General features: G+C 38.4%; 1 protein-coding gene across 1 annotated transcript in view; it reads right to left on the bottom strand.

Moving 5' to 3' along the window:
- The window catches only part of Itga8 (integrin subunit alpha 8), a 178,277-nt gene that overhangs the window by 115,466 nt on the left and 50,206 nt on the right, over positions 1–12,605 (bottom strand). The window contains exons 9-11 of the mRNA XM_047521245.1: positions 11,925–11,968; positions 10,498–10,554; positions 7,295–7,347 (exon numbers count right to left, since the gene is read on the bottom strand). Coding sequence (XP_047377201.1) covers positions 7,295–7,347; positions 10,498–10,554; positions 11,925–11,968 — 154 coding nt within the window. The remainder of the gene's footprint in view (positions 1–7,294; positions 7,348–10,497; positions 10,555–11,924; positions 11,969–12,605) is intronic.

The raw sequence follows: 12,605 nt of genomic DNA, 5'->3' as shown, positions 1-12,605 counted from the left end.
ATACTGTGAGATTCCAATGATATAATGTTCAGGGAAAAGCTAAACTATGGGGCCTGTAAGAGCATTGGTTGCCAGGGATGGGGGATGGAGGGCATGACCAGGAAGAGCAGGGGATTTTGGGGGCAGTGAACAATTCCATTTGACATGGTAATGGTGGCTTTATGTTGGTATGCATTTGACAAGACCCATATCACACAAAGAGGGAATCTTCACATAAACTATGCTCTTTTATTAATGATGTATCCATGTTAGTTCATCAGCGGTAACGAAGGTACCACACCAATGCAAGATGCTAATAATGGGCAACTGAAGGGGAAGAAGAGGGACTATAGGGAAGCTCTCTGTCCTTACTCAGTTTTTCTGTAAACTTGTAAACCCAGAATTTTAGGTTTGTTCACATGGCTTTTCCTGCTGGATAGAGGAGAACAGGGATCTGTGGTCCTCCAGTGCCTGGCCTTGCCTGCGGGGAGCCCTAGTTACCTGTTCCTGTCATTATTGTCCCTATGAAGTGGCATTTGTTAAACACCTAGTTGTGTATATGGTTGCCTCCTACCTCAGAGTAAGACATCCAATGTCACTGGTTCCTTACTGCAGAGATTTAGCAAGGCCATGTTTGATTCAGTAGAGAAGGAACAAGCCATACAATTGGCCCCTGAGGGTTTGAACATGACGGACTGACCCAATTGGCTCCATACCTTCCTCACTGCAAACATCGGATTCTAGAAATGGAAATTATTTGACCTATCATTGTGAAGGCCTGGCACATCCATGGAATCCTTGGATTTTCAAAGTAATATGACAAAGTAATATGATTTATTTTCTTAGAAATATGTTTCCCCAGATACTTAACTGTCCTGAAATGTTTTTAGCTCCAAAAAGACAAAGAGGCATTTGTTCTTAATTTATGATTATGCTCTCATAGAGTGGAGACACAATAACTGTCTTGGATTTAATTGATCCAGTGTGCCTCGTAGATTATTTTGGACTTAGTATTGTATTAGCAATACCACTTAATCATGGTATATATTATTGTTTAGGCTGGTGTTTTAAAACCTTGATTTGTAACTCATTAGTGGGTTATGAAATCAACATAATGGGTCTCTGCCAGCAATTTTTAAAAATAAAATAGAATACAATAATAGAGGATAGAGTAAATGCATTGTACATAATAAAGATAATATTGTCTTGTGAAATTTTCATTTCAGTTGTGTGTGTGTGTTTGTGTGTGTGTGTGTGCATGTGGGTGTACTGGGTTGTAATATCTATCTATGGACCACAAAGAATGGTTGGAAAACCACTGTAGTAGACTATGTGTGCCATTAAGCTATTTCAAAAATTGCCACATCCTCTTGTTAAATAAACACAAATCAAGCTTAAAAATTTAAAATACTTATTAGTAAAGATGACTTTTGTTGACCTTCTGATAGGTATAACAAGCTGGGTACCATTCTAAAAGAATAAACACACATGCATACAGAGAGAGAGAGAGAGAGAGAGAGAGAGAGAGAGAGACAGAGAGAGACAGAGAGAGACAGAGAGAGAGAGAGAGATTTTAAAAATATATTTTAATCTAAAAAAAAACAATGATGAAAAGAGAGATTTTAAAAATATATTTTAATCTAAAAAAATAACAATGATGAAAAAAGAATATTAATTATGTGATGCTGCTAAAAACCATTTCCTCTGGGTCAGGTTAGTTGTTGTTTGGACAAGATTTAAGTCATTATGTAAAGGTATTTCATAAAAATAGGATGTGTACATAAACTTCATTTTATTGGAAATGTCAAACTCTTTAAATCTCAGTGCATCCTTCATACAGGTTTTATTTTCATCTCACTTTAATGTCTAAGTCCACTCTGATAATCTAATACCATGTGAGACTCATCTCATCTTTCACACATCATTTGATACAGAACATTACAAACACTTTTGTCAAAAGCAAAGCGCAAATATTTTGATAAACTGAGAGAACCTACCAATGAGAATGTTCAAGATGAAGAATCTGAATTCAAGTTTTTGGCAGTCAAATGGTATTAATGATTTGAATTAATATACAAACTTTACTTTTTCTCTTTTTTTTCAGTAGTACTGTTTCTATGCTAAATTCCATGACTAATATTCAGAATGTAGTTATTCATTAAAAGAATGCAGATCAGTAGACTATACAGTAGAGTTACTATTTAATCAACCTAATTGATTTACAGGCAAGAACAAATACATTACATTATAGAAATCAGTTTAACTTATCACCTTTTTATGTATAACTTTCTAGATTTTTCTACCTAATTTAATCATATTGATATTTCCTGTAAAAATGATTATACTTGTACTAAATCTGGTATAAAGCCATAGCCACCCAAAGCTTCTTGCTTTCAAACAGATTTCTCTAAAATGCTGTCAGTTAACTAACTGCAATGAATCTCATTACATTTACCTCCTTTTGGCCTCACAGAGGCTGGAAACAATAGACATATGGAGATGTCCAATGGATTAAATTGTAATTCTGTGAATTTCTGAAATAGTATAAATACTATAAGATTCAAAAGCCCCAAGGAAAAAAACAATACAAACCAAAACAAAACGGATTGCTTCCTTGAGTCCAAGATGAAAAATACCATCCCTACTTGTTAAGGAGTTTGTCCAGAAATTCCTAACAAAGTTTACATTGACAGAGTTGTGGTCCTGGCTGCCGAAAGATAACTAAACTGAAGTTAATTTTGCCAGTTTGTTTACACGGTACTTTCAAAACCATCACAGCCTTGACAATATCATCTCCCAGCCAGCAGGCACTCAACTGTTTGGTCTAAATTTTTGGAGTCCACTCAGATTGGACTTAGAAAAATCCACTGGAATATTTTTCTTAGTAAAAGTATTGGAGAAAATTTCCACCAATTTACTTGTCATTTACTTAATGACACTTTTATTTTCCTGATATTGAGATGTTGGGGCATTTGTAGGGACCTTGCTTTTGTTGCATAGTCAATAAGGAATGTACTCACTGCCTGAAGATGTTCATTAGGTATGTACGGTCATTAGTATGTATGTATGTATGTTCATTATGTATGTACGATCATACTTAATTTTCTTGGAGAATGGAAAGACTGGTTCAATCCCATAATTGTCTGTGTTTGAGGGGGGTCTCTCCCCTGAACCATGAACAATTTTACCTGGACAAGTGATTTTCTTTTTTTTTTTTTAATACGTGTTTTTTAGTTGTCAGTGGGTCTTTATTCTACTTATTTGTGTCTGGTGCTGAGAATTGAACCCAGTGCCTCACACACACAAGGCAAGTGCTCTACCGCTGAGCCACAACGCAGCCCCACCAAATGATTTTCTTAACTCTGTATATACTATGTACAACATTATTGTAATCTCAGACTTTGTTTTGACTATATATCTTTATTTTGACTATATATCTTTTTTTCTTTGACCAATCACAATTGCTTCTAGAATAAATTCATTTTTAATAGGACCTTGAATTTAAATTCGAGATATCTAAGTAATTACAAAAAGCGTTATTATCACACTGGGAATCTTTGGACACTTTACCTTTGAGTAGACAGTGTTAAGTTAAAGGACCTATTCTTTCATACAGTCTAAAGAATTTGGAAAATGTTACCTAATAAAAAAGAGAAGTAATGTGCACAGCAATTTTTAAGGACATCCAGAAAGAACTAATTTATCACTTGAAAATTCTTGTGTTCTTATTATCGTGTTGTTTCAATCAGCAGGAAGCCATTGAAGTCCTTTTCTCACGCGTTTTTGTCCTTAACATGGCAAAAATATGTACTATAAACATTGTCACGAAACTTTGCTATAGTCTAAATTGAGGATGTTTCCAGGAAGGAAAGAGGACCCTCCAGGGCAAATTGTGAAACCTGGGAAATTTTGCAGGGATTCAAAACAGGAGCGGCCTCGGAAGGGCACACATGGAATGAATCTGTGCCCTCTAAAATGCCACGCAGACCCATGGGGAAAAGCCCCTGTGCTCATGTGCCCTTCTGTTGAGAGAAACATATCTAGACACATCCGAAAGGCCACCGTAGAAGTGTTTTTCCGTACAGAGTGGCTTCACCAAACCCGAAGAGCATGCCATGCTTGGGCTTCGGGTTCTTCTTCAAGAATTGTCTTCCTAAATGATTGAGAGCCTGTGATGACAGTTATGGTCTGTCCATGTTGGAATTCCTGACTGGTGGTCCTAATCTTTCTTCCTCTTCATACTCAGATGAATAGAGATTCATGTGACTTAATTTGAAGTTAAAACTGCTTCCAGGATAAAACTGGTAGTGAACTAGACCTTCGAAATATATCCAGAGTGTAAGGACTTTGTTTTCTCCACGGCTGCTGCTCTGGTCCAACACTGCCATGTGTACCTTGGCATATGGCAACTGACCAGGCAGACAGAGCCTGCCTGTGACAACCAGAGTCTGAGCAGGCTGCTCCCTCCCTTGGAATCCTCCATGGCTCATAGGATATGGTGTCCCTGTGAAGACAGACTCATCCTAGATCATGGCAGAGTCTGGGCGGCCTCTGCACCTTTATCCTCAGGCTCCCCCTTGTTACCTCTCTGAGCCTCTTTGTTGTTCCTCAAATATGCCAGGAGTTTCCACCTCCAGGAATTTGTTCTTTTTACTGTTTGGGAACATTCCTCCCCCCATTTTATGTCATCAATGGCTTCCTTTCTTATCTCCCTCAGGTCTTTTCTCCACTGTAACCACCACTGAGGTTTTCTCCATGTACTTGATTTAAAACTGCAGCTACATCAATATTTATAGCAGCACAATTTATGATAGTCAAGTTGTGGGACCAACCTAGGTGCCCTTCAACAGATGAATGGATAAAGAAAATGTGGTACATAAACACAGTGGTGTATTACTCAGTCATAAGGAAGAATGAAATTATGGTATTTGCCAATAAAAGGTTGGAACTGGGGAACATCATGCTAAATCAAGTTAAGCCAATTCCAAAAAGTCAAAGGTTGAAGATTTCCTCTGATATGCCAAAGCTAATCCAAAATAAGGGAAGGGGACAAAAAGAAAGGAAGACAAAGGAAAATAAAGTGGAGAGGGAATTTCATCAAAATAGAGGAAAGATCAGCAAAGTAGAGAAGGGGATTGAGGGTGAGGGAGGAAGGACCGGAAGAGGGAAGAACAGTGGAATGAATCTGACCACACTTTCCTAAGTATATACATGGATATATCTCAGTGAATCTCAACATGAAGTATATCCACAAGACACTAATTGAAATCAAAAACTATACATAAATTGCAGAAAGATCAGCAGAGTAGAGGCATGGGGAGAAAGGGGGAAAAGGAAAGGGGCGGGGGGAGTCCTGGGGACTCAATTAGAGCAAATTACATTGCATGCTTTTGTGATTATACCAAATGTATTCTAATGTGACGTGTAACTACAAAGAATCAATTTAAAAATGAATTGGAGAAGAGGAAAAAACTGCATGCACAGAGCTGGGGTTGTGGCTCAGTGGTAGAGGGCTTGCCTAGCATCCCCAACACCACCAAAGAATTAAAATGAAATAAAAGAAAAAAACCTCCCAGTACTCCTTTCAGTTTTTCTTTTAAATTTTAATTAATAAACTTGATATTATAGAGTAGCTTGAGAGTCAGACAAATCTGAGCAGAAAGTACAGACCCACATTACTTGCCCTCCGATACATGGCCTTTCCCACCCCCACGTCTCCCCTCAGTGTGGTGCCTTTGTTACATCAATGAACTGACCCTCCTGCATCATTATCAGCTGCAATCCCCAGTTCACATGGAGTTCACTCTTGGTGCAGTATGTTCTATGGGATTTAAAAGTGTGTAATGACAGTATCTTTTATGATAGCTTCACTATCCTCAAAATCCTCTGTGTCCCCTCTATTCATCTCTTCCTGCCTCCCCCCGCCCAAACTTCTGGCAAACACTGATCTTTTTATTGTTCCCATAGGTTTTCCTTTATCCCAGAATGTCATATAATTAGAATGATGTAGCATGTAGCCTCTTTGGATTGGCTTCTTTCACTTAGGAATATGCATTTAGTGTTCTTCCATGTCTTTTTCTGACTTGATAGCTCATTGCTTTCTACAGCTGAATAAAAATCTCATTATCTGGATGTACCACAGTTTATTTATCCACCCACCTACTGAAGGGTATCTTGGTTGCTTTCAGTACTGGTGTTTTTGAATTTTTCTACAGAGTTCTTATCACCGTTTAACACACTCTTTATTTGACTTATTTTTTCTCTGTAGCTCCCACTTTTCCAACTCGAGTATATATAACCTCATGAAATTGTTATATTCTGCACAGGGAACCAGGGTATAGCAGATTCTCAAGAAATAAGTGTTCAATGAAAAGATAACAAAAGGATATTTTCCAAAAGCTGTAAAAGTTACTAAACTTATCTCCAATCATACACCACAGCATAATAAAGGAAGTACATTTTCAACTATACCAAGGTCACAGGAAAATGTCTATCAAAGATCTATTTAAAGTACTTGCTCCAAATCCTGGAATGTGATAAGAGTTTTCAGATATTTCCTTTCTACAAAACCATGAACTTCATGAGAACAGAGACCCAGTCTAATAACTTTGTACAGGGTTCTGGGCATTGTAAACCCTGCCTGGAACAGTTGTGCTCCAACAGTATCTACTGCATGGATACTCGGTACATCTCAACTTAAAGATTTTCTTATTTCATGATTTATTAACTTACAGTGAATAAAAGAGATACTTGATAATAAATGATTTTTGAAGTAATGTTGTAATGACAACCACAATTCAATAGTGCTGTTTGGTCCAAGTTTGACTGTAATTTACTATTCTAGTCAGAAAAATAGCATTATTATTATTTCATCTTCCCTTTGGATGTTGCTAACAGTTGGTTCTAGCAATGTCAGGAGGAAACAATACATTTTTGTGCAAATGTGCTATGACTATATCACATTCTAGGGGGAAAAGTCTTAGGAGTGAAGAGACAAATGAACAAATTCCTCAATGAATATGGATTTTGAATGGCCAAGGATTATTTGCTGCATAAAATTAAAAATAAAACCAAATAAAATAGTCCTCTTTTAGAAGTGGCAGATGTGAAAAATCTCAGTAAAGACATAAAATAGGATGACAGAATTCTTTATTAGATACATCCTCCTGTCCTGAATAAAAAAAAAAAAAGTTCAAACAAGGGAGCCTCTATGTTTTTGAGGAAGTACAGAAGGATGTACTTTAGGAAGGAAAAATATCACATCTTTATGGATGACCATGATATATAGAGAGTGAGGGGGTTCTTATAAACTTACCCATCATTGTTAACATCTGATACAACAACGCTATATCCAAAATAAGATGCCATCTGCAAAAGAAAATCAAAAGTGACATATTTTGTGTTCAAAAATTCATTTTTATAGTCACCTCTTAATTATTCCTGAATGATGCATCTCATCTTGGTACATTTTTTGCACTTAGATTCCTAAATTCTTGGACATGGACTGACTGTTGAGTCACTTACTCTCATTTAGTCTCACCCTGACCCAGTGAATAATTTTCCCCATAATAACCCTGACATCTGCTTGGACATCCTCTGGTTATGCTTAACAATCAGCCCATTCAATCTGTGCACACAACGATTAGAATATTCTTTGAATCATGCAACTTTTCATAACTGCTAGTCCTTAATCCCACCTAGTTCTATAATCTTGAATCCCACAAAAGGAATCTAATTCCACCTCCATGTGAAGTCTCATGTGCAAATGTTTTCAGATGGTCCACCATCTAGTCCCTCTTTCTTAGAAATGCCACATGGGGAAACAAAAAATGGATGGTTCTTAGGAGTACAGTGACAGATGAGTGAAGTGGGATTGATAATCTCTATTTGGCGTCCTTTATATTATTAAAGCATAAGGAAAGTTTTAATTTGGGGGAAACCTACATCTCAGTATCAATTTTATATTGAACTCATAATCAATGAAAGCTCCTAAATCTTTTCTTCAAGTGTAGTGGCATACCATAACCTCCCCATATTTTCCCTTGGAAGTTTTTATTGTTCAGTCTAGGTTTCCAGGAGTTATAATTGTTTCAGATTTGGCTAATCATTTCAGCTTGCCAATTTTGTTTCTTTGGTCTGAAGTTTCAATTGATTGAGCCTCCTGCCACCTTCTAAGTTAATCAACTTCTAGAAAGCATGTCCATGGAAGGCTAAGAATGATCGGTTTAGTTCTCTCTTCTACCTAAGCAGTGTTTGGACCAAAGTAGGTGCCAGGGACCCAATTTTCATTGTTGAGGGAGAGAACCCTAGTTACTAAGCATCACACGATCTCAGTTCTCATTCTCTTTCCTTTATTCCAAACATAAACAGTGCAAATCTTATCCGTTGGGTGATGCTGTGTGGCCTTCACTCAGAGAAATTCCATCATTTATGCATTAAGTTCTGAGGTTCAAGATTACAGAACTAGGTGGTATTGAAGAGGAGAAGTTATAGAAGGACTGAATTTAGCAAGTGTTAAAAATGCTTCTAATGACAAAAATGTAAAAAGAGATCTGGCTAAAGAAGATGTTCTACACTTTCTCTTTTGATTTCTTTTTTATTAGCATGTATTAATTATATGAATTTATGGGATTCAGTGTGACATTGCCATACATCAACCAGCCCACATGGATCAAATCCCCTTACTCATAGTTGTTCAACATTCACAGACCCCCCCGGCTTCTCTGCCATCCCGACCTCATTTCTCCATAACTTCCATACGAGTATCATGAAAGATGTGAACGGCTTTGTGGAACATTTCAGAGTAAGAGGTGGACTGAGTCCCCACATTTTGGCAGCAAGATGTCAAATGAGCATTTTCTGCTCGTTTAAAAACCTGAGAATCCATTCTCTTGACATGCCTCTCAGACAGCAGAACCAAATTCAGTGCTTAAAGAAGCTTCGCCATCACAATACCCAGGAGCATGCAGGGTGGGAGATAAACTGTGGCCTCAGACTGTATTTGGTCAAGAGGCTGGTAGCATCCTGTTTTCAGGAACTGACCCATTCACAGTAGGACCTCAGGAAGTGACCATGGGTAAGGAGCAATAGTAGTCTCTGGGAGGAAAGGAGTGTCAATACTCCACATACTACTGAGGCTCAGGAGAGGGTTCCAGTTACAGGAAAGAAGAGCAGCACAGGTCCAGGCCCATCTGCTCTGACCAATGGAATCAAACCTCAGAGTAGCAAGTGCCATCTAAGAGGGAAGGAGGGATTGAGAGCTCACCACCAGGTACGCTAAACAGCATCTGCAATACACCAAGACTGTTCTCGATCACAGCAGGTACTGGGGTTTCCTTTTAAGGAGGGTAGTCTGCCTTGCTGTGCAATCCTGGCTTAGTGACTAGCATGGAGAGTCTATGAGAGTTCTAACCTGCTCTTCTAGATTCTTCCTTTCCCAGAGCCCCAACAATATATTTGGAAAATAGAGGAAATCCCACCTGCATTTCTTGATTTTGCAGTCTCTTGTGCTGAATTACTGAGTTCTTAGAGATGTATTTGACTTATTTGCCCCAACACCCACATGCACGCGCGCACACACAAAGACACACACACACACACACACCCTCGCATTCACAGTCTCCGGGAACTTCTGTCCTCTGTTATGGAGGACCTGTGGCTCCTGGCATTCCAGAGACTCCTCATCATTTGCGACTACTTCCCTACATGCAGTATCAACTCCACCTGGGCTGCTAATAGTAATTACTTGGTCACTTCATTCAGACCCTGGTCCATTCTACCATGACCTCAGTTAACTCATTTTTAAATGCAGCATAAAGTGGCTAAGAGATGGTCCTGAATGGAACACGGAATTATCTCTCTGCCACCGCCAGGAAAAGATCCCCTAAAGAGCTTTACGTTTCTGTCACCTCAAAAGACAGCTCGACACCAAGCTGTTCATGACAGCTTCAAAGCATGCACTTGATTTTGAATGTGAATCTATTAAAAAATAAATTGAAACCAGGGGGTTCCTGACTAAAGGTCATGAGAGAAGCCCCTGCCCCTCTTTATCTTTGGCTCCTACTTCTGTCTCTCATGCATATACACACTGGGGACTCCTCACTGTGGACTCCTCAGACAGGTCAGTTGGTTCCTGTTTGAAAATCTTTTTATTAGCTGTCCTTAGCTTCCCATTAGATGTTGCCCCCCAGAGGATCCCCTGACCACCCTACCTAAGAGCTCCCCATCACACCCCAATTATATAGCTGTTTATTTTCTTTCTATCACCTATTGCTATCTGACAGTATCATGAACAATATTTTCGAATTAACTCTCCTGTCCTGCCACACCCCACACACAGCTGCAGGAGAGTAGGGATTCATTTCTCTGCTGAACTGTTGTATTCTCAGTACCCAGATCAGTCTCCAGCGCATAGCAGGTGCTCATTAAGTATTTTTTGAGTGAATGAATAAATGATATAAGTATTAAAGTATGTTAGCACAGAGTGACCCTAATGACTTCATATTAAAATATCTTTACCTGTTTGCCAGTGAAATTCTGAATAAAGGTCATATCTGTAGAATTAATGATTGAGACCTGAAATCAGAGAAATTAGATAGGAGCACCATTTAACATAAAGTTAAAGAAATTATTTTTTAAAAAATCACAACTTAAATAATTTAATGTTTTTGCATAATGGGAGTGGGGGTAGCAGGGGCCAAGAGAAGAATGGAGGAAATTTGGATTATGTAGAGGGAAATGGGGTGGGAGGGGTAAGGGAATGAAAGATAGTGGACTGAGACAGACATCATTATCCTATGTACATGTATGATTACATGAATGATGTGAACCTACATCATGTACAACCATAGAAATGAAAAGTTGTACCCCATTTGTGTACAATGAATCAAAATGCAGTCTGTAAAAATAAAAAAAGAAAAAAAAAAGAAAATTGATTTAAGAACACAATGTTTTTCTTTTTACAAACTCTCTATATATTCTTTTCCTAATTTCATGATGACTAGTTATGATGGACTTGCCTAATATCCATCCCAAATTCGTGTCTACCTTTCCAGAATGTGACCTTATTGGGAAACAGGGTCTTTGTAGACGAAATTAGTTAAGGGTCTCAAGAGGAGATTATCTTATGTTGGCCCTAAATCCAATGAATGGAATTCTTATAAAAAGAGGAGGGGTACATTTAGATACAGAGGGGCTATGGCTATAGGGAGGTGGAGAGTTGGAGGCAGACACTGGAGAGATGCTGTCACAAAGTGAGGAAAACCAGAGTCAGCAGGAGTTAGAAGGGGCAAGGAGAATCCTCCTCTAAAGGTGTTGGAGGGACCAGGACCCTGCTTACACCTGGATCAGACTTGGCCTTCAGCACTGTGAGAGACCACATTCATGTTGATGAAAGTCACTCTGTGTTTGTGACAATTCTACACAGCAATCTTAGCAATCTAATATACTAGTGAAATCACTATTGACTTATTATTTCTACCACATGAGATATATTAAAGTGCTGATTGTAGCAATGGAAGCCTTCACAACGCTGCTCAATTATGCACACAGATAGGGTCGGCTTCCTGGATGTGTGGCCTATGTAGTCACACAAGGCCCTGGGCTCCACCAGATCCCACCTTAGTTTAATGCTTTGTTCTTGCTATCCTGACAGTTTAATAATTTAAAAATCTTTGATAATTATGACTCTTTGCAAAAATTTTTTTTAAAGTGCCCCACATTTTCATTTTATACTTGGCTTCACAAATCATGCAGCTTATCCTGTACATGGATCTGAACAAATCCAACCTCGTTTGTTTTCCTTCCTATTTCAGTAAGCAAACAGCATGAATTAATAGGAGGAACTCATTATTAAAGAAAAGGTTTGAAGACTTAAAAATAGCTCGCAAGACAACATTTCTCTTCATAAACAAGAACTATTCTAGAATGCATTCTCAAGTACTCACATATCCAAAATTCTGTGCTCCTCTTGGAACTCCAGCAACCAATTCTGGGGATAAAATAGCCATTTAGAAGGGACATTGCATGTATATTTAAAGCTTTGTATCAAATAAGTGGTAATGACAGTGTTTTTAAAATGAGTAGCCATCAGGTAGAGGGTTAAAAGTTGAAAGTCAGGTTTTCACATTACTTTTTAGCTTTTATTTCTTAGCAGATGATAGAAAACAGAAGAGCAAGTTTAACTTTGAGATTTTCCAGTTTTCATACCAGTCTTCAGGCCATTCTTCCTCTGGAACATCAGCCTGGTTTCTCAAATCTGTAAGCGATTTCTAAGTTGGAACTCTTATTCTGATTTGCCAGCATTCACTAGGGGGACCTTTTTGTGTTTCTTTTGCTGGTACAGAAGTACAGCTCTATGACACTAACACACTAAAACTAAGTGCAAATCTTGGGAATGTTGGCAGAGCATTTGGGCAACATGGCAGCTAAGCGTATTGCAGGGAGGAAGTGTCCATGGTAGAGCAGAAAACGCTCGGGAAGGAGGCAGTATATTCCAGTGGACAGTGGCCTGGCTTTAGGTTCAGAAAACAGTGGTTACAGTCATGGGTCGGCCACACACCTGAGATGAATCATTGAACTTAATTTTTCCCAATCACCTGTAATCTATGGGAGTTGGACTTATGTCA

Source organism: Sciurus carolinensis, chromosome 12 (assembly GCF_902686445.1).
Source record: "Sciurus carolinensis chromosome 12, mSciCar1.2, whole genome shotgun sequence".
NCBI lineage: Eukaryota > Metazoa > Chordata > Mammalia > Rodentia > Sciuridae > Sciurus > Sciurus carolinensis.
Note: the sequence above shows the minus strand (reverse complement) of the source record. Positions and strands in the feature narration are given on the sequence as shown.